At 42.7% G+C, this 24,782-nt stretch overlaps 1 protein-coding gene and 1 long non-coding RNA gene across 4 annotated transcripts; both read left to right on the forward strand.

Moving 5' to 3' along the window:
- Window positions 1-457: 457 nt before the first annotated feature.
- On the forward strand, window positions 458-8,931 carry ZNF597 (zinc finger protein 597). 3 transcript variants are annotated; one of them, XM_004474348.4, is made up of 4 exons: window positions 458-659; window positions 943-1,030; window positions 1,770-1,896; window positions 3,708-8,931. In XM_004474348.4, the coding sequence occupies exons 2-4, from the start codon at window positions 998-1,000 to the stop codon at window positions 4,796-4,798; spliced, it is 1,251 nt and encodes a 416-aa protein (XP_004474405.1). In that variant the 5' UTR covers window positions 458-659; window positions 943-997; the 3' UTR covers window positions 4,799-8,931. The 3 variants fall into 3 exon arrangements, with proteins under 3 accessions (XP_004474405.1, XP_004474403.1, XP_004474404.1); XM_004474346.3 differs by having other exon boundaries at window positions 650-842; XM_004474347.3 differs by having other exon boundaries at window positions 650-755.
- A 464-nt stretch (window positions 8,932-9,395) lies between these two features.
- LOC131275635 (uncharacterized) lies at window positions 9,396-10,993 on the forward strand. Its single transcript, XR_009183100.2, has 2 exons — window positions 9,396-9,877; window positions 10,849-10,993. It is a non-coding gene; the product is annotated as an uncharacterized lncRNA (long non-coding RNA).
- Window positions 10,994-24,782: the final 13,789 nt, after the last annotated feature.

The following is a 24,782-nucleotide window of genomic DNA, read 5'->3' on the forward strand; positions in this document are numbered from 1 at the left end:
ATAATAAATAAAGACACACACACACAAAAAAAGGGGCAGACAACATCTCGCAAAGTAAACCGATGGCCCTACTCCCGCTCGAGGCCCCCTATAGCTCGGCTGGACAGCTGCCACCGGACACAATATGCCTAGAATACTTTCGGTAGGAGACTAGCAACTCGGACTACGCCGATCTGAACTGTGTACGTAGTTTTCCTTTACATTTCAGGGCTCCACAATCCGCCTAACACTCAGCAGACTGCTCAGGCCAAAGGCCTGGCCTCTCATTCACTTCACCCCTGCCAGACCCAAGTTTTAAGACAACAGAGCACTGCCGATCAAATCCAGATTCTGTTATCGACTCTCCTTCGGGTTTCGAAGTCTCCCTGTATTCCTACTCGGAAACGCTACGTCAGTCGGCGGTCACCCAGACGACCCACTTCAGCGGCCCAGTAGACGCGGAGCTCACCGGGGAGACCCAGCCAGCGGAACCGGAAATACTTGCTTTAGAGAAACGGAGGGAAAACTACATCTCCCGGCATTCCTAGCGATTCTCCCGGCCTCCGCTACGGAGCTCGACGGTCAACGTTCAAGAAGGCCGGCCCTTCGGGTCACGCAGACCAATTACAGGCTGGGCTGCTGCAACGTCGGGGGGCGGGCCGCTCCCTGTGGCTTTCCCGGTAACTCTAGCGTGGGGCTGAGAGCGTGGGAGTCTCTCGGTCGCCGCGGGGTCGTTCTTGCCTCTCGGTCGGGCGTCGCTTTCTGCTTTTTCTCGGGTAGGAGGAGGCTTTCTAAGGTCACTAGCCCCAGAGCGGCAAGAGGAGCTCGGCCGACCGGCTAGGGGAGAGGAGCAGTCCGCTTAGGTCTTAAAGGGGTTTGGGGAAGCATGGGAGCCTGGGGGTGCGCGGAGGAGTTTTGCGGCCGAAATTGCCTTCTCTAAGAACTATTCTCTTCCCCTCCCAGCTTTGTCCCGGCATCCCTGTGGTGACTTGAAGGTACCCCTCCCTCCACCCCTCTGATGGCGTTCACGCTCCCGTCAACGGGGACCCAGGTGAGGCGAGGTCCCTTCTTCCTAAATTCCAGTCTCCTCATGCCCTTTGACCAAGCTTAGTTTAGTTACCAAGCACACAGGAGAAATGGTTTAGCAAATTCTTCCTTTTAGACCAGTTGGGAGCAGGGAGTCTATAGCAGATACTCTCACCCAAAGTGTCTTTCTGGAATGTTTCTCAAAATAGCAGATTTCTAGGCTTCACTCTATACTTGTTTAATTAAAAACAACCACAGGACAACAAAACATACTCCAGATGATTCTTAATCACATCAAAATTCTACTACTGATTTATAGGACTGGTAAACCTAGGGAAGGATGAGTTGCCAGTGAGATTGGCAGTTGAATATCACCAGGAAAAAAGAGGAAATCGAAACGGAGTGACGTTGGGAGGGCCCCAGCAACCCCACCTCTTTAATGAACTGCTCAGTCTCCTTTACCTTAGCACATCCTTACTTATAAGTGAGCATGACTATGCCATTTTCACAGTCTACCATCTTGGTCCTTATTCAATGCCCTCAAAATTTATGTGCATTTTTACTCTCTCCTCCCAAACCCATCCCCAGCCTTAAGACTTAATTATATTCCATAGGTTGCACGCAAAAACATTTTACCCCAATCCCAATTCTCCCTTGCATTTGGTGTTTCTAGTTCTTACCTGCCTTCTAGACTAAATGGGGGTTGGTGTAGGGTGGTGACCCTGAGATCACTTGTACTCAGAAGGGAAGTAATACTGTTACAGGGACCAATGCTGTTTGAAGATCTGGCTGTGTACTTTTCCCAAGAGGAATGTGTGAGTCTGCATCCTGCCCCGAGATCCCTCAGCAGAGATGCTGCACAGGACAGTTTGGAGGATATGGCCTTGCTGGGTAAGGGAATTGTTTTTTTTCCCCTGAATTTTGAAACTTTGGTTAATTTTAGGATTAGGATTTCATGCCTCATCCATGTTTTGTTTTGGGGGAGTAGGACATATCCCTGTTTTATGTAGATATAAGAATTTGTATGGGAGAGAAAATTTCAATGCATGATGTGGCTTTTTTTTTATTTTTTAAACAAAACCAAGTGTAGTTCAGTGACTTTGGTTTTACATGAGACATGGTATTACTTGGTAATCTTCCCAATTTTTTTTCATAATTTTCACAGTTTTATTTGGGAAGCCAGTTAGGATAGGTTATTATCATTTGCTAAGGACTAGAAATTGATTTATTCTTAAGGTCTGCTATGCCTTTCTCAGCTTAGGTGAACCATATGCAGAAGTATTTCTATGTCTGAGTAGATTTTATCCCTGACAAAGGTTGAATATCTAAACTATCCCATTACTCATTTTATACCTTCTATTTCTTTTTGTCATGTTTGTGTTTTCTTCTACCTTCTTGAACATATGGATCATATTGATGATAGCTATTTTAACATCCTTTCTGCTAATTTTATCATCTGTGTCATTTCTGGGTCTGTTTCTATTGATTGATTTTTCTTCTAGTTATGAGTCCTATTTTTCTGCTTCTTTACATGCCTGGTAAGTTTGATTGGATGCTGGACATTGTGAAATTTATGTCATTTTATGCTGGATTTTGTTGTATTTAAAAAATATATTTGTTGGTTTTGTTTTGGGGTGCAGTTAAGCCAGTTGGAATCAGTTTGATCCTTTTAAGTGTTGTTTTCTTTGTTAAGGTGAGGTCCAGTCTTCTTTTAGTCTAAAACCGATTTGGCCTAAAGCCAAATCATTATCCTTCTGAAAATGCTATCTGATGTCTAGTGTGTTAGTAGTCTTTAACTTTGTCTGGTAGAAACGTGAACTACTGTGTGAACGTTGGGGATTGTTCTTTTGTTCCTTTTTGACAATTCTTTCCTTGACTTCAGGTAGTTTCCTCTCATGCACTTGCAGATTGGTACTCATCCGAAGTCTTAAGGGGACCCCTGTGCAGCTCTTCAGAACCATCTGTCAGGGCATTTCTCGCCTCTTTAGTATTTTGTCCTCCAATTTAGACATCTTGGTATCACTGAACTCAGTCTCCTCAAATCAGTGAAAACACTGGGTACTCTTTGGATTCCTCTGGCCTACACTGTAGCCCAGAAATCCTTTTCATCGAGCTCTGTTTCTTTGGAAGGGAAAGCCCATTTTGTAACCATATATTGGTGTTATAAATGGGAGCAAATTTGGAAAAATATTAAAAAGGAATGTGTTTTGGTGGGCCCAAGATCTTTCCTCAGTGAGGGAGAAAGAAATTTATTCATGATAATAAAATCATCTCTGATTGCAGTGTTTCCCTGTTATGGCAGAAAAATACTTGCCCTCTTTATTCTTGAGAAATATGAATCCCAATCAGTATTACAATTGTGATGGCTCACCTGTCCCTTGGGATAGATTAAAAGATTAAAAACTCTTAAGTCCTAAGTAGACTTGCTAGAGAATTCCACCTCCAGACAATTTCTATCAGGATTATCTTAGCCCCTTACTTATAGTTATTCTTGGTTCCCTCCCCTTGTAGGCTCATCTAGAACTGGATCCTTTGGAAGCCAGTAGAGTCTGCTAACTTCTGATTTTGTATGTTGTCAATGTCTGGATTATAGGATAACCCACCCACAGTATTCCTGATCCTCTGCATATCTGTCTTAGCTTGTTCTTTCCCCAGTACCACCTGAGGGTATTGTCTCTGTTTTGTTTTATTTTTATCCACAGGAGGAGAAAGTGAGTCGGAGGTTAATCAGCAGTTAAATCTAGAGTCTATGGAACTTGAGGCGCTTGCGTTAGAAAAATATTCCATTGCTGTGCCCCTAGTCCATTATCCAGAAAAATCCTCTGATGATGAAGTTAGAAGCCCAGAAGGGACAATATCAGATGGAACGTCTATTTGCCAAAAAAGACTAATAAGCCTTTTAGTTACCATTGATAATCATACACCATTAATAGAATTATCTCAGTGTTTGGGAACCAGAGCACTTTCTGAAATCCTTGAATTTCCCTGGGAAGAATCCGAAAATGTGTATAAGTGTCCTGAATGTGACCAAAGCTTCAGTGATAATTCATGCCTTATTTCACATAAAAAAATTCATTCTGGAGAGAAAAAGTATGAATGTGGTTACTGTGGGAAAACCTTCAATCATAGAACCAACTTGAGAACACACAGGAGAATCCACACCGGTGAGAAGCCCTATACCTGTGCTGAGTGTGGCACCAGCTTCCGCCAGCACTCACATCTGTCTCGGCACATGAAGATCCACATAACGGAGAAACCATATTCGTGTGGCATATGCGGAAGAGGCTTTATGTGGCTCCCAGGATTGGCACAGCACCAGAAAACCCATGCCCCAGATAAGGCCCGTGTGGGTCCTAAGCGTAGAAAAGAGTTCGGCCAGAAAACAAATCTTGCGTTGCCTAAGAAAATGCACACATTGGCAACCCAGGACCAGTACCTTCAAGGTAGGAAGAACTTGGAGCAGCCCCCGCGTCTTGCCCTCCCCAAGAAGGGCCTCAAGGAGAAGAAGGAGGAGGAGGAGGAGGAGGGCTCCAAACAAGTCAACAATTGTGGGGAAAATTTACATTCATTTTCAAAATTCAAGCCCCTAAAATGTGCCAAGTGTGAGATGACCTTTCTTCGTATCTCTGAGCTTATTTCCCATGAGAATGTTCATACAGGGGAGAAGCCCTATGAATGTGAAACACGTGTAAAAAGTTTTATTTTGGACTCAGATCTTACATGTCACCAGAAAAAAGGCACACAGGAGAGGAACCATTTAAATGTGCCGTGTGTGGGAAAAATTTCAAGTTGAGTAGTCATCTTGTTATTCATCAGCGAACCCATTTGAAAAACACCATGTAAATATAACAAATTTTTGTTGATGCTTGTGCTTTTAGTGTCTGTATAGAGGCATACAGTTACTTTTTGTGCCAGCACTGTGCTAAGCACTTTACACGTATGATATCATTTAATTCTCGCCATACCTTGATGTAGGCAGTATTATTTCTGTTTTATAACTGAGGAAACATACTTGATGTCACATGGCTGGTGAATGAACCCAGGATTCTAGTATGCTAACTCAGTTACTGTTTAGGTTCTGTTTTTATGAGCTTGAGAAAAATATTTATTTATTTATTTTTAAATTCACTTTTCATTCAAATGAAGGTTATTGTTAGAGTTTTAAAAATTTTGTTTACTTGGTTTCTAAATAAGTTTTGGAAAGGGAAGAACTTATTTTTTGCCAGTTCAGCAGATAGAGTATCTAGGAGAGTAAATAACTTTTTATATGTTTTATACTTTTTTGGCAGTAACTATATGCAATGTTTGTATGAAATTATTATTGCTTACCATGTGAGTTTCTAGAGGATTTTGGAAGCCTTTTTTCTCTCTGTAAAAAGTTCCTAAATGAGTGGATTAGTTAGTGTCTTGATGGCTATCAATAACCATGGTTTTCCTCTTCTCAGACCTGATGCCATGGCCAGTACTGGCCTTTGTGATTCAAGTGTTTACAAGGCATTTTGGCAGCCTCTCTATCCCCTTTGCTGGTGCTCTGGTGCTTTGGTGTGGGGAAAGGTATTTACAGATAGCGGCAGAGCCTGCCCTCTCAAAGGTAACCCTTGTAAGGGGATTTGCCTCCAAATTGCTACGAAAGCACTTTACATGTCTTGGGTTGAATAGTAGTTAACTGTTGTTTAGGGAGCATGCCAGATGCTTTAGGCATAATACTTGATATAATCTTCAGGCTAAATCTGTGACAGGGAAGGAAGTGTCTCCATTTTATAAGTGAGGAGACTGAAGCTCACAAAGGGAAAAGTCAATTCCTTGCTCGAGATACAAAAGTAGCAACGGACGTGTAGGTGACATTTAAACTCAGGTCACTCTAACTACAAAGTCATGTGTTACGTGACACCACATTGTTTGTTAGAATTCTCACCACTTGTGAGCACTGCAAGCAGTTGGGGAGGGTGAGGATGGTCATGATGGAGGCTGTCCTGTGTGTTTGCATCTCACTTACCCTTTGTGCCTTGTCCAAAGCCTGACTTAGGTGTACAGTTAGAAAGCAATAGAAACATTCTTCAGGACTTGAAGTTCAAATCATCATCCCTTTAGGTATATCAGAGATCACAAACTTTAGAGTCAACCCTTAAGGTCTTAGTTGGGCTTTGGTTTTTTAAAAAATTTTCCTCTCCATCTCCAAAGAAAAATACATGTTGAAAATTGTTGGAGTTCAGCCACAATATATGACAATAGATAGGTCTTTACATGTTGCTATTACCTATAAATAACTTAGCAAAATATTCTTAAATAGAATGATTATTGATAGCATAGAGCCAGGAGATCTTGTAATATGCACTTAAATAAAATTACTCTTTCATGAAAAATTGATTGTATAGTTATCACCAAAAGGCTTTTTGAGCAGGAGAATAGTAGTATTTCATTTAAATAGACATTATAAAATAACAGTATTTGCTAAAATGGGATTACGACTGGGAAACCTCATGAGCAAAAATCAAGCCTCTATAGGCCTAATTAGATGGAAGGTAGTCCCTGGTTCTTCTACAAAGCAGCAAATTGAGAAATGAGTGTATAGAAAGATGCTGCCTACTGTGCTAAGCTGTTAACTGATTAGAGGCAGGAGATGCTGTTGGTGAATGGCGAAAACAAACCAACAGCCTTAACCCACCTTACCCACTCCTTTTTCCTCTTTTGTTTTTCTTTTCCTTCTTTGCAGATCCACAATTGAGACCATGTTCTTGTATGTCAAGGTCAAACTTGCATCTTTGTTTCTGGTATCTCCATTCTTAGGATGGCGAACACTAGTCTGCCAGAGCTTCAGGGTCTTGAATCAAGAAATGAGGCTCTCTAGAGAGTTTTCTTCAGCAGATCCCTCTGAGGTGCTTTAAGTTGTGTAGAATGCATGCAGTTGTGCCAGAATTGTGTAGAATTCCAGTTAAATGTTTTGTTGGCCAATTCTGGGATATAATGATCTTTGTTAAATTTTTGCAAGAGCACTGCCTCCTTGCTCTCCTGCACTTGGTGCAAGAAGCTGGTACAGTGCCTCCTCAGTTCATACAAAGGGTTCTAAAATTTGAGTTAAAGACTGAATAAAGAGTTGAAGGATGGTGAATGAACTTAGAAAAGCAGACTCCACTAGCACGGTTCCTGCAGAAAGAAGACGGGAAGAGTATCTTAGAAGGCACTTGGACAGAATGGAGTGGACAGAAAATATGGAAGCTGTCATCCTTTCCTTGTTCCTAAGAAAGTATATGGGAAGGTGAGAATTTTTGCCATAATCCCATTCTGCACCTCAGTATGAAAATTCACTTTTCCAGATAAGGCTTCCTTTTCAATTAACCTTTCAATTTTTTTGCAGTTTTCTTTCTTTTTCCCCTAGATTTTGGAAGGTTAAGTAAAGCCTCAATAAAAGATAAGAAAAATATCAATTTCACATTTACAGTACACATGTGCTTACTTAAAATGGCTTTTGGTGTAATATTGTTAATAATTTTGTAGGCAAAGAGAGGAGGGTGGCAAGGTGTGCCACTTACTATGAAGTTGGCATATTTTTAGTTGGTGTCTTATTGTGCACTTTTACCTAAACAGGTTTGCTGGATATAATTCAAGCTGCCCTGAGCCCAGAAAGTTGAAGGAAGAAACCAGTGTTAAGCCAGTAAAATCCATGCCCTTTTGTTTACAGTGCCAACTGATGGACATAGATTTTACAAGATTGTCAATAATTCAGAGATACTATTAGCCTACCAAGTTAAGTGCTATTAACAAATACTGAATAAAAATTAACCCAGGGATGTAAAACTAAATGCAAGAGTTTATTGTATGACTGTTGGTTAACTACATTTTGCAGCATGGACTTTTGAGTTTGCATGCAGAATGAAAGCTTTGTGCCAAAGAAACCACCTCTTGAACAAACGTCTTCATTTTTGTTTTTGATATACTGATGAAAATGTTTACTATAAAGTCCTTAACGTGATTGCTAGAATATCAAGGTCTGTTAAATACTTATTAATGTTGAATCGACATTATTCCAGTGGAATTCAGATGACAGGGTTTTGGATTTTGTGATTTGAAAAAGTGTGGAATTTATTTTCAAAGGAGTTTCATTCAAAATAGTTTTGTTTAGAGCCTTGTGGCTTCAGGTAATAGGCTATTCACATCTCCCCAGTTAACATAAAGTAATTAACCCAAGAATTCAGAAAGTTGAAACTAAAAACAAATGACAAAGTATTTCACAGTAAATTCTATTTTCAAAAGTGACTAACCCAAGAATTCAGAAAGTTGAAACTAAAAACAAATGATAAAGTATTTCACAATAAATTCTATTTTCAACTTTTGATCCCTGGGATTCCATGTAATTAAATGGCAGTCTTCTGATGACTGCAGCAGAAAATGTCATGTAATCTGCAACTGCAAAGTTTACTCAGTCTACCAATTTACAGCATGTGTACAAACGAAGGCATGGTATCTTGTTTCTGTGAATAGTCTTTTGAATTGTTCATTAACCTTGCTATGCCTGTGGGATTTCAGTCGGAAAGTGTTTTAGCTTTGACCATCTGTTTGAAAAGTAACCAAATGATTTTCATTAGAAGTGCCTACTTGTTTCAGATTGAGGGAGCTATTGATTTGATAATGACCACTACCTGTCTTTCAAAGGTTTTTTTTCTTTCTTTTTTTGTCAGTCTTCCTTGTATTAATCTAGGGAGGAGGGGGATGTGAAATACATATTCCTTTATATGACCTGAGAAAATGCTGCAGTGTCCAGTTTGTTTAGAAACCTCAGAAGTATGTTTGTTTGTGTACTTCTGTTAAATGTTTTAACTTTGTTTTTGGTGCATTCTTACCAGTTTTAACTTTAGATTTTAAGCTTTCAGTAGGTAGTGATTTATGTGCAATTTGGCATTTAATAAATACTTTTTATGATGTTGGCAATGAGATTTTTTGTTTTTGTTTTTACACTTTAATGGTTTTGATTCTATCCACAATGAATTTTGAAAACTTGACGAGATTGTGGTTTGGAGAGGAGGGTGAATGAATGACTTCGTTCCATTAAAAAAAAAAAAGAGGTAAAATCGCTTGTTTCCTCGAACTGAGAAGAAAATTCCGGTGTTATTCCGGGAAGACAGAGCACTAGGCGTCCCTTTCCGGTCCAGCCTTTGCTCCACAGCGGGGCACAGCACAGGCAACTCGAGCTGCACGTGGGTCGCCGCTCAAAGTTAGGAGTACCCGCTGGGGAGGGTGTGGTGAGTAGGATTCCCAGGAGGCTCTGCGCGGCCCGCGAGAAACCCTGGACTTGCCTTCGATAGCCGGTGGGCGGAAATGCCAACGAGATGAGACGCGCTGGAGCGGCCCGCTTCCCCGGGAACCGGAAGCTGCGAGCTCACTTCCGGGGCTCTCTACGCCTGCCAGCGGGCGCTGTGGCTGGCGCGGGGCTGGTGGCGCGGGGCTGCCGGCCCAAAGCTCTTCGCGCCCCTGGGCGGTCTCCGTAGAAACCCGGCGGTGGGGGCCGGGGGCGTTTGCCGACGAAGCTCCTCGGGTCTTGCCCTCCGCACTAGCTACGCGGGTGCAACAGTTGGGGGCCAGCTCAAGCCTCGGTCCCGCGACTCTCGGCACCGACTGCGCTGAGGGACAGGAGAGGAGCCCCGTGCTCTTTCCGGCCCTGCTTCCGCTTTGACAGTGCGGAGTTACGGACCTGCCCTGCGGCTGTGTCTTGGTCTTGTTGAAAGTTTTGGCCCTGTGTTTCTCCCTCGTGGTCTGAGTGGAGTATAGAATATCTTTTCTAGATGCAGCACCAGTCTCCTCGTCTGCTTTCAGTGTGCCCTGCAGCTGAATTCTAATGTGCTTCTCGTTCCTTGAAGTAAATCTTGGGCTCACCTGGGTATGTGGTCTCCCCAAACTAACTTAACCACTCTCCTGTTTACAAAGATCTCACTTTATCTCTAGCCTAGACACCTTCCCCCCATGCTAGTAACAGATTGCCTCTCCCAGCCTCTGCACATCCATTCATTCAAGTCCTGTGGATTATATCTAAAAAGTACTTCTCAAGTATGACTGCTTCTCTCTATCTCTACTGTTCCCATCCTTATCCAACAATACTTTCCTGTATTGACATAAAGGACTGTCTGACGTAGCCTGCCAACTTCTCTCCCATCACTGTTCTCTGCCAACACAGCCAGCACATCTGATCTTTCAGTTTGATGCCTTCCACTGACTTCTTGTTGTTTTTAGACTAATAACCAAAATCTTCAACATGGCTTTCTGGACCTTTCCTTACTAGCTTGAACTCCATCTGCTCTCTTTATTCTCTCTCTTTCTCTCCTTCCTATCTCTGCTCCAGTCTCACAAACTTTCTTTCAGTTTTCATCAAAGACACCAACATCTCTACTTCTGCAAGAATTGTGCATGTTATTTTCCTTATTTCTGGAACATTTCCCCCATACTCTTTTTTACTCCCTTGTTAGCACTTTCCATGCTTGTAACTGAATAATTGTGTAACTAATTGTCGATATCTCTAAGGAGGCAGGGACTAGGTACATGGCAGAAGCTTAAAAATATGCATCAACTGAATGACTCATCTATGGACCTGTCATTTTCAAATTGTCCAGTCCAGCTAAAAGACTAACAGAGAAAGGGGAAATGAAAGTAGACAGGCGGTGTGTCAGAGAACAGTCACACAGAAGCTGTAAGGAATTTATATATAATTTATTGATTTATTTACTTGAGGTACTGGGACAGGGGATTAACCTGGGACCTTGTATGTGGGAAGCCAGCACTTAACCACTGAGCCACATTGGCTCTCCTGAGTTGGTTTTTTCATGTTTCCTTGTTTTTGTTTTGTTTTGTTTTTAGGAGGCACCAGGAACTGAACCATACTTCCCATGAGGGAAGCAGGTGCTCAGCTGCTTGAGCCACATCTGCTCCCTGTAAGGAATTTGGAAAGAAAATTAAAACTCAACGAAGAAAATTCCCAAAATAAAGATGTATCATCTCTAAAGGCTAGATACACAATTATTACAGCAAGGTTTGAAGGAGTGAGGTAAAGGTTATGTTTGTAGTTCAAATAGAATATTGTTGAAATAATATAACAAAGAAGGAGACTTGAACAAGTTGGATCTAAATGTTACTGCATTGAACCTTCTGGGCATAAAGTATTAGTAATTAAAGTGGCTCACATCACTTGTGTAAGAAAAAAGGAGGGGCCAGAAGGTGCCTAGCCAAGTAACACACTTTTCTATGTTGTTCCCATTCTAGAAAATCCCCATAAAATACCCTCAAGTGGGAGAGGGATAACCACCCACGGTGGGTGGAATGGTCCCACACTTGAAGGCTAGGCTGCCTAGGGAATTCCATGAGAGGGAACTGCTGACATCCTGAATACCACGGAACAAAAGGGACTTGGCCAGAGGCCCATCCCTGTTTGAAGTCAGTTTCATTTGACTGACTTGGCTCATGAGACTATCCGTGAACCAGCCACTGGGTCCAGAAGAATAGAGTAGACTTGTTGGCCAGGTCTAGGTCTTGGGCATATTCCTGAGACTGGACTTCTGGTCAGCCCCACCAAAATCACAGTGTGAGTAAGAGGTGATCTTCAAAGGATACTTAAGATACACTGTTCAAGGAAGAGAGGATGGATGCTGAAATAAAAAAAAAAACAACCAGGAAAGGTAGGATTGGCTAAGATGGTGGCATCGAATGCTCAAGGGTGGTGTTGTCCCAGAGAATCTTTGGATAAACTAGCAGTCATTTTCTTCAAAACTCTGGAAAACAGCTGAAGGGTTGCAGTAACTGGGTGAATAAAAAATCAAGAAAATACAGCTCTAAAAATGGTCAGAAAAGCTAGTGTTCTTTTATCACCCCTCCCTGATGTGCTGTGGAGCCAGCCTGAACTCCCATTGTACATACTTGCACCTATTCTGGAAGATGCATTGTAACCCCTATGAACATAGTGGGGTGCTTGTATATCAGGTGGCATCCTGAAAGACTAAACTAGGAAACTCTTCTTGGGATCTCCATCCCAGAACTTGGCCTGCAGGCAGAAGCAGCTTGCAGACAGCTACAGTGGTGTAAGAAATAATTAAAGCAGGCTAAGGCAAGTGATTACCAGCTTTAACACATACAATAGAGCACCCAGGAGGATGCCAAGACACACAGTAGTCAAACTGTGGAATGCCAAGACACAGAGTTCTGAACACTGCAAGAAAAAAAGTAATATATTATGTACATTGATAGACTAGAGAGATTCTCTAGAGAGAAAGAGAATTCAATAAAGAGAATGAAACCAAAAGTTTTTTGAAAAGATCAATAAAATCAATAATAAAACCAGGCTGAACCCTCACAGAGACCAGCAGCTATCTTGTTCCAACACGTGGCAACAGACTTTGGTGATGGAAGTAACTTAAGCTTTATGGCCTTGTGACTATAAGCTTCTACCCCAAATAAATACCCTTTATGAATGCCAACTGATTTCTGGTACTTTATACATCAGCACCCCTTTGGCTGATTAATACAATCAGTAATCAAAAACCCCCCAACAAAAAATCCCTGGGTCAGATTGCTTCCCTAGTGAATTTAACCAAATATTCCAAGAATTAACAAGAATCCTGCTCAAAGTCTTCTCCAAAAAGAAGAGAGAACAGTTACTAACTCATTCTTGAGGTCAAAATCACCCCAATACCAAAGCCAGGTAAAGATAATGCAAGAAAGTAAAATTACAGACTTGTATCCCTCATGAATATAGATGCAAAAGTCTACAACAAAACATTATCAAACAGAATCCAATAGCACATTAAAAGAATTATACACCATGATCAAGTGGATTTATCCCTGTTATGAAAGGGTGGTTCAACATAAGGAAAGCGAATAACATAATGCAGCACATTAATAAAACGATGGGACAAAAACATGATCATTTCAAATGACAAAAGGTATTTGACAAAATCTAATACCCTTTCTTGATTTAAAAAAAAAAAACCCCAAAACAATACCACTTAGAATACTAGACATAGAAAGAAACTTCCTCAACATGATAAGGGGTATATCTGAAGAACCAACAGCCAACACCATCATACTCAATGGTGAATGAATGAAAGCGTTCCGCTAAGATCAGGAACAAGACAAGAAAGCCCACTCTTACCACTGTTGCTGAGACTAGCTCAGCAATAGTTTGGCTCAAAGGGAAGGCGACGCAGAACTTATGATATAAAGGACAAAGAGAGACATAGGAGGGAAGCAGGCTTGGCCTAATGGATAGGGCATCCGCCTACCACATGGGAGGTCCATGGTTCAAACCCCAGGCCTCCTTGACCCGTGTGGAGCTGGCCCATGCACAGTGCTGATGCATGCAAGGGGTGCCCTTCTGACACAGCAAGATGACGCGACAAAAAAGAGATGCAGTTTCCCAGTGCCACCTGACAATGCAAGTAGACACAGAAGAACACACAGTGAATAGACACAGAGAGCAGACAACTGGTGGGGGAGGGAAGAAATAAAAAATTAAAAAATAAAAAAAGACACAGGAGAGGAAATGAATATGGGACTAGGGAACTCACAGCTTCTGGAACTGAGAGGCTCCACCCTAGTTTCCACATCATATTTATTGGAAACTATCAAGCAGCTGTTTGCTATCAGGACTGCAACATCTACAATAATAGGGAACAACTGCAACATCTACAATAATAGGGAACAGGTCATACAAAGTTCAAATGCAATTCAAGCTATTTTCCCACACACTGTTATTCAGTCTTGTTCTGGAAATTCTTGCTAGAGGAATTGGGCAAGAAAATGAAGTAAAAGGCATCCAAACTGGAATGAAAGAAGTAAAGCTTCCCTATTTGCAGATGACATGATCCTACATATTTTTAAAATCCTGTAAAAATCCACAGCAAAGCTACTAGAGCTAATAAATTCAGCAAAGTGACAAGGTACAAGAGCAACATGCAAAAGTCAGTAGTGTTTATTATATACACTAGTAATGAACAATATGAAAAGAAATGAAAAAAAATTCCATTATTTTCTAGGAATGAATTGGACCAAGGATGTAAAGGACTTGTACATGGAAAGCTACAAAACATTGCTAAAGGAAATCAAAGAAGGGAAGTGGATGTGGCCAAAGTGACTGAGCTCATGCTTACCACATGGGAGGCCCCAGGTTTGGCTCCCAGTGCCTCCTAAAGAAGACAGCAAGACAGTGTTGCATCAAGAGAAATGAAGAAAACATAATGAGAGACATAACAAAGCAAGGAGCAGAGGTAGCTCAAGCTCTTAGGCGCCTCCCTCCCATGTTGGAGGTCCCAGGTTCAGTTCCTAGTGCCAAATGAAAATAAAGATGACCAGCACACAACAAACAGATGCAGCAAAATGCAAACAATAAGGGGGAAGGGATAAATAAATAAATCTTTAAAAAAAAAAAGGAAATCAAAGAAATCCTCAATAAATGGAAGTACTTTTCATGTTCAAGGATTTCAGATTAAATAGCCTTAAGATGTTGGGGAGTGGATGTGGCTCAAGCAATTGCATATTGTCTCCCACATGGGAGGTCCCAGGATTGGTTCCTTCTGTCTCCTAAAGAGCAAGACAGCTGATGCAGTGAGCTGATGAAGCAAGCTGATGTAGTGAGATGATGGAACAGGGAGATACAACAAGCAGGGAACGGATGTGGCTCAAGTGATTGGGCACCTCCCTCCCCCTGAGGAAGACAAACAGACAAATGAAGGCACCATGGGGGGGCGGGGAGGGATAACAAAAGATACCATTAAGATGTCAGTTCTACCCAAAGTGATTTACAGATTCAGCACACTCTCAATCAATATTCCAGCAGCCTTCTTTGGAAAAATAGAAAAGCCAGTCATCAAAATTACGTGGAAGTTTAAAGGACCCTGAATAGCCAGAACCATCTTGTAAAAGAACAAAGTTGAAGCACTCATATTTCCTGATTTTATTTCAAAATCACAGTAATCAAAACAGTATGGTATTGGCACAAGGATAGACTTACAAAGCAATGGAATTGAAGTGAGAGTTCAAGAATAGACTCTCACACCTGTGGTCAATTGATTTTTTTTTTTTTTAAGGAGGTACTGGGATTGACCCCAGGACCTTGTACATGGGCAGCAGGCACTCAAACACTGAGCTACATCTGCTCTGCAATGAGGAATGTTTCTTCATTTGTTTGTTTTGTTTTTAGGAGGACTGGGGATCAAATCTGGGACCTTGTACATGGGAAGCAGGCACTCAACCACTTGAGCTACATCTGCTCTCCTCATCTACATCCATTCCCCTGATTTTTGATAAGGTGCCAAGTCCATTCAATGGGAAAAGAATAATCTCTGCAAAAAAAAAAAAAAAAAAAAAGGTAACCAGGAGGACATTATGTTGAGTGAAGCAAGCCAGACACAAAAGGACAAATACTGTATGATTGTGCTACTATGAACCAAATATATTGTGTAACATATTGTATGATTTTAAAAAATTATATGTATCCAGTACATTTAATTGAGAAATGTATATTTTTATTCAACTCTTTTTATTTTAAATTATTGTTTATATTTTCAATTATTAAATGAACAGAAATAAAGTTTAAAAAGTATTCGTTAAGGTTACAAAAAAAAATGGTGCTGGATACTGGATATTCATGTGCAAAAGAATGAAGGTGGACCCCTATCTCACACCATATAGAAAAATTCACTCAAAATGGATCAAAGACCTGAATATAAGAACCCAAACCAAGAGATTCTTTGAAGCAAACATTGGGAAGCATTTTCAGGACCTTGTGCTAGGTGATGGTTTCTCAGAATTTACATCAAAAGCACAGGCAATGAATAAAACATAGATAATTGGAACTTCATAAAAATTATTACATTGTGTGCATCAAAGGACCTCATCAGAAAGTAAAATTCAACAAAGAGAATGGTAGATAATATTTGGAAACCTCATATGCAATAAAGGTTTAATATCCAGAATATGTGTGTGTGTGTGTGTGGTGTATCCTACAACTCAACAACAGGAAAACAAATAACTCAATTAAAAAATGGGCAAAAGACTTAAATAGATATTTCTCCAAAGAAGACATCCAAATGGCCAAAAAGCACAGGAAAAGAATCTCAACATCATTAACTATTAGGGAAATGCAAATCAAAACCATAATGAGATAGCTTTTCACATCCACTAGAAGGGCTACTATTAAAAAGCAGAAAACAATGTGATGGAGAGGATGTGGAGAAATAAGAACACTGGTTTAATGTTCATGGGAATGTAAAAATGATGTAGACACTGTGGAAACAGTTTGGAGGTTCCTCAGAAATTACCACATGACCAAGAAAGCTCACTTCTAGGTATATAATCAAATGAATTAAAGCAGGGATTTGAACAGATATTTGCACACTGATGTTCACAGTGGCATTATTCACACTTGCCAAAAGATGAAAGCAACCCAAGCATCCATCAAAAGATGAATGGATAAATAAAATGTGGTATATATATATATATATACACACACACACACACACACACACACACAACTGAATATTATTCAGCTTAGAAAAGGAATGAAGTTCTGATGCATGTGACAACATGGATGAACTTTGAAAGCATCATATTGAATGACATAATCTGGGCACAAAAGTACAAATATTGTATGATTTCACTGAAAGGAAATAATTCGAACAAGCAAATTGAAAGAGTCAGAAACTAGGATACTCATTACCAGGGACCTGAGTGGGGATAGGGAATGGGGAGTTAATGTTTAATCGATGCGGAGTATTTCTTTAGGATGATGGGATAGTTTTGGAGACGGATGGTGGCAATGGTAACACAACATTGTGGATGTAATGAACAACACTGAATTAATTATTTGAATGTTATTCAAAGGAGAAATTTTATGTTGTAAATATGTAACCAGATAAAAACTTAAAAAAAAGTCATACAACACAAACAGTAAATCCTAATATAAACCATGGACTCTAGTTAATATATAATCATAATAACATTGTTTCATCAGTTGTAACAAAGGTACCACACTAATGCAAATAATAAGGTAAACTGTGTGTAGGAGGGTATAAATGGGAACTCAGTACTTTTTCCATGATTTTTCTGTAAATCTACAACCTCTCTAAAAAAAATAAATAAAATAATAAGTGAGGGGAGTGGATGTAGGCCAGTGGTTGAGCACCTGCTTCACATGTATGAGATTCTGGTTTTAAGCCCCTGCACCTCCTTAAAAAATAATAATAGTTTAGTTGGAGTATATAATTTGAGAGGTAATTAGAATAGTATAGTGGATTGAATCATGTACTCCATGTAAAGACTTGTTATTAATCTTAATTCACCTTCCTGTGAGTGTGACCTCATGTGTAAATAGGATCTTTTGTTGTTGTTTTTTGTTTGTTTTTTTTAAAGATTTATTTATTTTTATTTATTTCTCTTTCCTTCCCCCACACCCCCTGGCCCCAGTTGTCTGTTCTCTGTGTCTATTTGCTGCGTCTTCTTTGTCCACTTCTGTTGTTGTCAGTGGCACGGGAATCTGTTTCTTTTTGTTGCATCATCTTGTTGTGTTAGCTCTCCGTGTGGGCAGTGCCATTCTTAGGCAGGCTGCACTTTCCTTTGCGCTGGGCGGCTCTCCTTACAGGGTGCACTCCTTGCACGTGGGGCTCCTCTACATGGGGGACACCCCTGCGTGGCAGGGCACTCCTTGCACGCATCAGCACTGGGCATGGGCCAGCTCCACACAGGTCAAGGAGGCCCGGAGTTTGAACCGCGGACGTCCCATGTGGTAGAAGGATGCCCTAATCACTGGGCCAAGTCCGCTTCTAAATAGGATCTTTTGAAGATGTTGCTTTTAGTTTAGGTGTGGCCCAACTGAATTCAGCATGGGTCTTCATCCATATTACTGGAGTCCTTTATAAGCAGAAGAAATTCAGACATAGGTAGTCCAAGAAGGCCAGGAAGAACCCAAAAGCCAGAAGTCAGTAGAAAACTGGAAAGCAGACACAAGGAGTGAGAGATCACCATTTGATGGGAGGCAGAGATGCAAGCCAAGGAACCCCAAGGATTGAGGCAGGCTAGTCACAGACTTTGTGGAGAAAACATACCCTTGTTGACAGCTTAATTTTGGACTTTCAGCTTTCTTGCATGTAAATTCCTATTGTTAAGTGAACCCATTGTGTGGTCTTTGTCACAGCAGCCTTGTCACAGCACACTAAGAAAAATATTAATAAAAATGGCTAACAGTAATCAGTGGGCTTGCTTGTCATGTGCAAACCCTTTTCTTGGGCTATTTCCTTATTATCGTTCGCATTTTAAATATACAGAAAATAGAACTGGATTGTAGGGTATGCCTTGGGAAGCAGAAGGACACAGGATGGAATTGTTGGAATTATGCTGAAAATTGCCAACCTTCTTAGGAGCTGTTCATATTGTGTGTGCCAAGAGGAAAATAATAAAGTCTACGTCAAAGTCTGTAGGGGTCAAATGAGATGTTATATGTGAAAAAATTTAAATATCTACTTGAGGAATCCTTATCACAATCCACCACCACCACCACCAAAAAAGTAGAAACAATAAAAACAGAAAACAACCAGTGACTGTCCTGGCAGAAGCAAGCTGGGAGGCCCTGACCTTTCTATGTATAGAAAATCCCCAAGCACTTCCCGTCATGTAACTCTTGTTTTCTTTTTCTTAGTAGCAATAGTTGCAGCTTTACATTTGTGCAATTATTTGGCTGTTTGCCTGTCTCTCTAGACTGTGTTTCTAAGACAGCACGCATGTCGGCTGTTTGGGCTAACCCAGCGTTTAAAGGTGCTTGGGGTATAGGCTGCACTCAACAAATGTTTGTCACGTGAATGAATGAGTTTAGGAATGATCCTCCAAGACAGTCCGTTAGCTCCAGGATCGATGCCCCACGTGAACTCTCGCGAGGCTCCTCCTAGCGTCATCCGTCCGAGGAGCTAGCCAGAACTACATTTCCCAGAGAGCCTCTCTACTGCGCGGCGGCATCCTTCCAGCGCCTGCAGCGACAGCCAGGGCAGGCGAGGCTTCCTCGGATTGGCTCCTGGGTGGCCCAATCAGAGCGGGAGTGGCTAGGTATTTCCTGTCAAAGCCCCGCCCCTTCACTCGGGTGGGCCTGGCTCCTGGGTTGCCATTTCCCAGAGTGTCTCGGGAGGGCGAATCTCGGGAGGGCGAATCCCGGGACTCGCTCTCTGGGAGGGGGCTGGCCCTGTCTGACTCCTTTTTGGAGGGGCCTCTGCGAGTGGTGCTGGCGTGAGGGACCCGAGCCCCTTCCTCCTAGCGAGTTCCTGACTCAGCGTAGGGGCCATCGCTCCCACACCTCCCCCATCCTCAGGCCGCCTGCGTCCCCGCGCGCCAGCGCCAGCCACCTTCGAGGGCAGGGGCTCTGTGTTGGCGGGTGCTCAGGGGCAGGGGCAGGGGTGAAGAAGGGGGCACAGTGTTTATTTATTTTTTAAAGATTTATTTTTTATTTATTTCTCTTCCCCCTCCCCCAATTGTCTGCTTTCTGTGTCCATTCGCTGTGTGTTCTTCTGTGACTGCTTCTATTCTTATCAGCGGCACCAGGAATCTGTGTTTCTTTTTGTTGCATCATCTTGCTCTGTCAGTTCTCTGTGTGTGCGGCATCATTGCTGGGCAGGCTGCACTTTATTTCGCGCTGGGCGGCTCTTACAGGCACACTCCTTGCGCGGGGGACACCCCTGCGTGGCAGGGCACTCCTTGCGCGCATCAGCACTGTGCATGGGCCAGTTCCACACGGGTCAAGGAGGCCCGGGGTTTGAACCGCGGACCTCCCATGTGGTAGATGGACGCCCTATCCATAGGACCAAGTCCGCTTCCAGGCACAGTGTTTAGATGTGACCTCTGCATCAGATCAGGATGCATCTGGAGACAGGCAGACCACGCAGAGCCCGGAGACTGTTGGAATAGAAGAGTGAGAGATGCGGCCCGGTGGTCACTGGAATGAAGAGGAGGGGGCGACTTCAAGACAGATTTGGGAGGGAAAACAATTTTGTGGGGTAAGTGAGGCCAAGGAATCAGAGATGACATGAAGTTAGTGGTTTGGGTGACTTGGTGGAGCTTATGGAAAGAAGATCTTTTGTCTCATAAACTTAACAGTTTAGAAAGAGATGGGTTAATTCCACAAATGAGTGTAAAATTGCGACTGTGGTGAGTGCTTCGAAGAAAGCGTACATTGTGCTGTGAGAATGCATGTAAGGGAATGGATTTCTTCTGGGGAGATGATGTGCGAGCTGAGGACTAAACAATGACCTGGAGTTAACTGGTTGGAGCCTTCTAGAAAAGGCATAGGACATGGGACTGAAGACTCTAATGGAAAAACGCACAAGGGCCTGAGCTACTGTGTCAGCTGACCACATGTATAATAAGCCCCTTCTATTCATCTGTTTTGTCTCTATTTCTAGAGAAAAACTGCCAGAGGCTGGCAGACCCCAGATGCTCAACCTATAGAGATACAGTGTGAAGTGCCCTGGGCCAGTCCCAGCTGGTATGAGGGTATCCCAGAGCCACTGGATGGCTGTAAATGGGGTACATTGAGCATCCCTGTTCTCCAAGAACTGGAAGGTCTCCCTAAATGTCTAATTAGGGGCAGGAATCTAGCCTGCTCTGACACATTTTTGTTAGTGCCTTAGAATCTTCTCGCAGGAGGAGGTAGCTGAGTCAAGGAGGCTGTTAGTTACCTTTGGGAACTGCGCTATCCATGATGAAAGCCCACATGATGAAAGCCCACAGGTCCTGGAGCTGCCTGTGCTGGATCTGGGACCTGGAGCCCTCCTGACCACTCTCTGAGAGATTCAGACTGGGCTCAGGACCAGCCTCCAGAGATAAAGAGAGGTGGGAACCTCTGTGAAGGATTGGCAGGGAGAGAGCCAGGAAACTAGGCTGTTGGATAGGAAGGGACCCAGAGAGTAAATAGGAGATAGGTGATTAGCTCATCTCCTTGGTAAAATTAGGGGGGATACCCTGAGCAAGTGTTAGCCCTCAGCTGGGGCCTTGTCTCTAGGTCCTTCAACAAGAATCCAGATACTAAGCTCTGAGCTCACCTTTATTTTGGTCCAAGGCAGAACCAAACCTTCAAGGTATTGATGGGCAGCTCAGGATAGAACTGAAAAGAAATTAAGAGCATTTTGTCTAACCCCCTTATTTTACTGGTAAGAAAACGGGTGTAGACTTCCTAACAGCTCCATAACTGGTTAGCTGCAGTACTACTCTTTCCACTGTCCCAAGCTGATTCCTGGTGAAGTACTGCAAGCAGCATGCTAACTGTATGACCAGAACAGCACCTAACTTCTTGTAAAGAAGTAACATTTGTCTCTCTCAAAAAGAGGTGAGGCTTGCCAGGGCAGGGGTAGGGAATGGGGAGTTACTGCTTAATGGGTACAGAGTTTCTATTTGGGGTGTTGGAAAATTTTGAAAATAGATGGTGGTGATGGAAGCATGACACTGTAATTAATGCCACTGAATTGTATACTTGAATGTGGCTAAATTGGGAAACATTATGTTGTACTTGTTGCCAAGATATATATATAGGTAGATGTGTCTGGACCAACTTTGTCAACATACTAAAATGTACACTGAGGCATACACTTTAAAAGGATGAATTTTATGGTATCTGAACTATATCCCCAATAAAAATAACTTTTGAAATAAAAACTAAGTTGAATATATATATAAAACTATAATGAAACATTTAAATATAATATGCAATATGCAAGAAATGAACATATCAGAGACATGAAAACAATTTGTGATATCAGCCTGACTTTTTTTGTGTGCTGACCTTGTAGTAAAGCTGCTTTTGCCTCCTTTGTGCAGAGTATCTTGTGAGACTAGCTATTTAATTGGTTAGCATGTGCAACTACTTATCTGTGTGAGTTAGCATTTGCTCAATACTGTATAATCAAACAAATTAGATGTTAATATAAGAATGCAGTTCCCTAAGGATAAATTAATAAGTTAATGAGAAAAAAAACAACATGTGTCCTGCTTTAGGCATTGTTTCCTTCCATAAGACCCACCTGTTGCAAAGGGAACACAGAGTCTCACATGGTGTCAACAAACTGGGTGTGTGGAAGAGTTTTCTTGGGTTTTGGGGAGAGGCTGGGGACAGAGTAGACTGTGGAGATGAAAGAGAAGCTGACGCAGTCTATCTTCAGAGATTCACTTGCTCCTCCCCTCTGCGGCTTACCCAGGTGACTAGCCCTTTGGCATATAACTAAGTGCCAGCAGCCCTGACTCCTGCCTCAGGACATCCTGTTACTCTCTAGGAGCTAACTTCTCCATCAGAAATGACTTTGGCTCAGATCTTTTCTTTCCTGAGGGCACACATCTGACTTCTCTGCTGTGATCCTTGACAGCAGGCCCTCAATTCAAGTTCTGGATCAGAGAGGACTCTGTCTTCTTCTAGAACAGACCCTCTAAGGGCCTGCTACACTCTGAGTCACCCCCAGTACCCGAGGCTTTTGGGGTTCTTCTAGACTGGCTCTGCCCTTACCAAGTCCCAAAAAAGTTTGTGAAGTCAGGAGTGACATCTGGAGATCTTCGTGTCACATTTTTGTCCTCAGAAACCCAGTGGTTACACCTGACACTGAGCCCTGCTGTCGCCTGGTCACCAGCCGAGTTGTAATATATTTAAGGGTTAGTTCCCTAGGTAGGTTCAAAGGCGTGCTTTCCACTGGCTCCTGGGTAGAACCTGTGGTGAGGCTTCAGAAGTGGGCTGGTTCTGAGCCATGAGGAAGCAAGTGAAGCAGGGATCTGGGTGGAGCCAGGGATAAAGGGTTGGGGAGAAGCAGGAGAACAAGGGTGCTGGGTCATCTGCCAGTCACTCTGCTTCCACTGCCATGCTGTGGGTCTGGGGCAGCCACAATTCCTGCCCTAATGACTGGCTCGCCTGGTTATAGAGCCTGCAGTGGAGGCTCCAGGCTGGGGAGTGTTCCACCATGTTCTTGTGTGTTTGCGTGTGTGCTGTAATTAACATATCATAAGGTTTACCCCTTTAAAGTGCACAATTCAGTGGTTTTTAGGTTATTCACAAGGTTGTGAAACTATTGCTGCCATCTAAGTTTGGAACATTTTCATCACCCCAGAAAGAAACTCTTGTACTTGTTAGCACTCACTCCCCATGCCCCTCTCCTCCCAGCTCTTGGCAACCACTAAACTTTTTTTTTTTTTTTTAAAGATTTATTTATTTATTTAATTTCCCCCCCTCCCCTGGTTGTCTGTTCTTGGTGTCTATTTGCTGCGTCTTGTTTCTTTGTCGCTTCTGTTGTCGTCAGCGGCACGGGAAGTGTGGGCGGCGCCATTCCTGGGCAGGCTGCACTTTCTTTCGCGCTGGGCAGCTCTCCTCACGGGCGCACTCCTTGCGCGTGGGGCTCCCCTACGCAGGGGACACCCTTGCGTGGCGTGGCACTCCTTGCGCGCATCAGCACTGCGTGTGGGCCAGCTCCACACGGGTCAAGGAGGCCCGGGGTTTGAACCGCGGACCTCCCATGTGGTAGACGGACGCCCTAACCACTGGGCCAAAGTCCGTTTCCCACCATTAAACTTTTTATCTCTGGATTTTCCTATTCTGAACATTTCATATAGATGGACTTATACAATATGACCTTTAGTCTGGTTTCTTTCACTTAGAAAAATGTTTTCAAGGTTCATCCATGTTGTAGCAAGAATCAGTACTTGATTCCTTTTTATGGATGAATAACATTCCATTTTATGGCTATAGTACCTTTTGTCTGTTCATTCTGACCATCCTGTTCTTGGGGTATGTTCTCTGGAAATCTTTTAGGTGTTCCTGTTCCAGTGTGTAACAGTCATACTGCCTGGTGGCATACTCCAGTGCAGCCCCAAATCAGAAAAGCCCACCCTATATTTCTGTTCCTGGGCCAACTGGCAAACCTGGGATACCCATCTTCTCTTCTCACTGACACCTTCCTAGGTTTGAGTCTTTTGTAGACCCCAGAAAATTAGGCTCTTTAGCTAACCCATTCCTGTGCATGTGGGAACTTTTGGTTAGATTCAGTTAAGGGACTTTTTGATTAGATCACTTTTTTTTTTAAAGATTTATTTCTCCCTCTGCCCCCTCCCCCCCCATTCCTCCATTCCCCCCATTGTCTGCTCTCTCTGTCCATTTGCTGTGTGTTCTTCTGTGTCTGCTTGTATTCTCATTAGGCAGCTCTGGGAACTGATTCTGGGACCTTCCGGAATGGGAGAGAGGCAATTACTGTCTTGCGCCACCTCAACTCCCTGTTCTGCTACGTCTTATCTTCTCTTTTCTGTATCTCTTGTTGTGTCATTTTGCTGTGCCAGCTCTCCGCGTCAGCTGGCACTCTTGTGCAGGGTGGCCTTCCCATGCTGGGCGACATTCCCATGTGGGCTGGCACTCCACGTGGGTGAGCTTGCCATCACCAGGAGGCTCTGGGCATCGAACCCTGGACCTCCTATATGGTAAACAGGAGCGCAATTGGTTGAGCCAATCTCTTTCCCTTGATTAGATCATTTTTGATTAGACCACTTCAATTAAGGGTTTTTGATTAAACTGCGGGACCCAGGGTGGGTCTTAATCCTTTTCCTGGAGTCCTATATAAGCGGAGGCCTGAAAGCAGAAACAGAAAGAGAGGGGCTAGTTTTACCCTGACATGTGAGAGAGGACTCCAGGATCAACTGCAGCTGCAGAAAAACAGAGAAACCTTGAGAGGCTGGAGGCTAGAAGCAGCCAAAGGCGAAGCAATGAGGCCCACCAGAAGAGAGAGGGGAGAGACGAGCCATATGCC

The sequence above is a fragment of the Dasypus novemcinctus genome, chromosome 23 (genome assembly GCF_030445035.2).
Source record: "Dasypus novemcinctus isolate mDasNov1 chromosome 23, mDasNov1.1.hap2, whole genome shotgun sequence".
Lineage (NCBI taxonomy): Eukaryota > Metazoa > Chordata > Mammalia > Cingulata > Dasypodidae > Dasypus > Dasypus novemcinctus.

Coding starts and splice junctions, on each gene's coding strand:
- ZNF597 (XM_004474348.4), top strand. CDS start 998: ATGGCGTTCACGCTCCCGTCAACGGGGACCCAG. Junction 1,031..1,769: donor TCCCGTCAACGGGGACCCAG/GTGAGGCGAGGT, acceptor ATACTGTTACAG/GGACCAATGCTGTTTGAAGA. Junction 1,897..3,707: donor GGAGGATATGGCCTTGCTGG/GTAAGGGAATTG, acceptor TTTTATCCACAG/GAGGAGAAAGTGAGTCGGAG.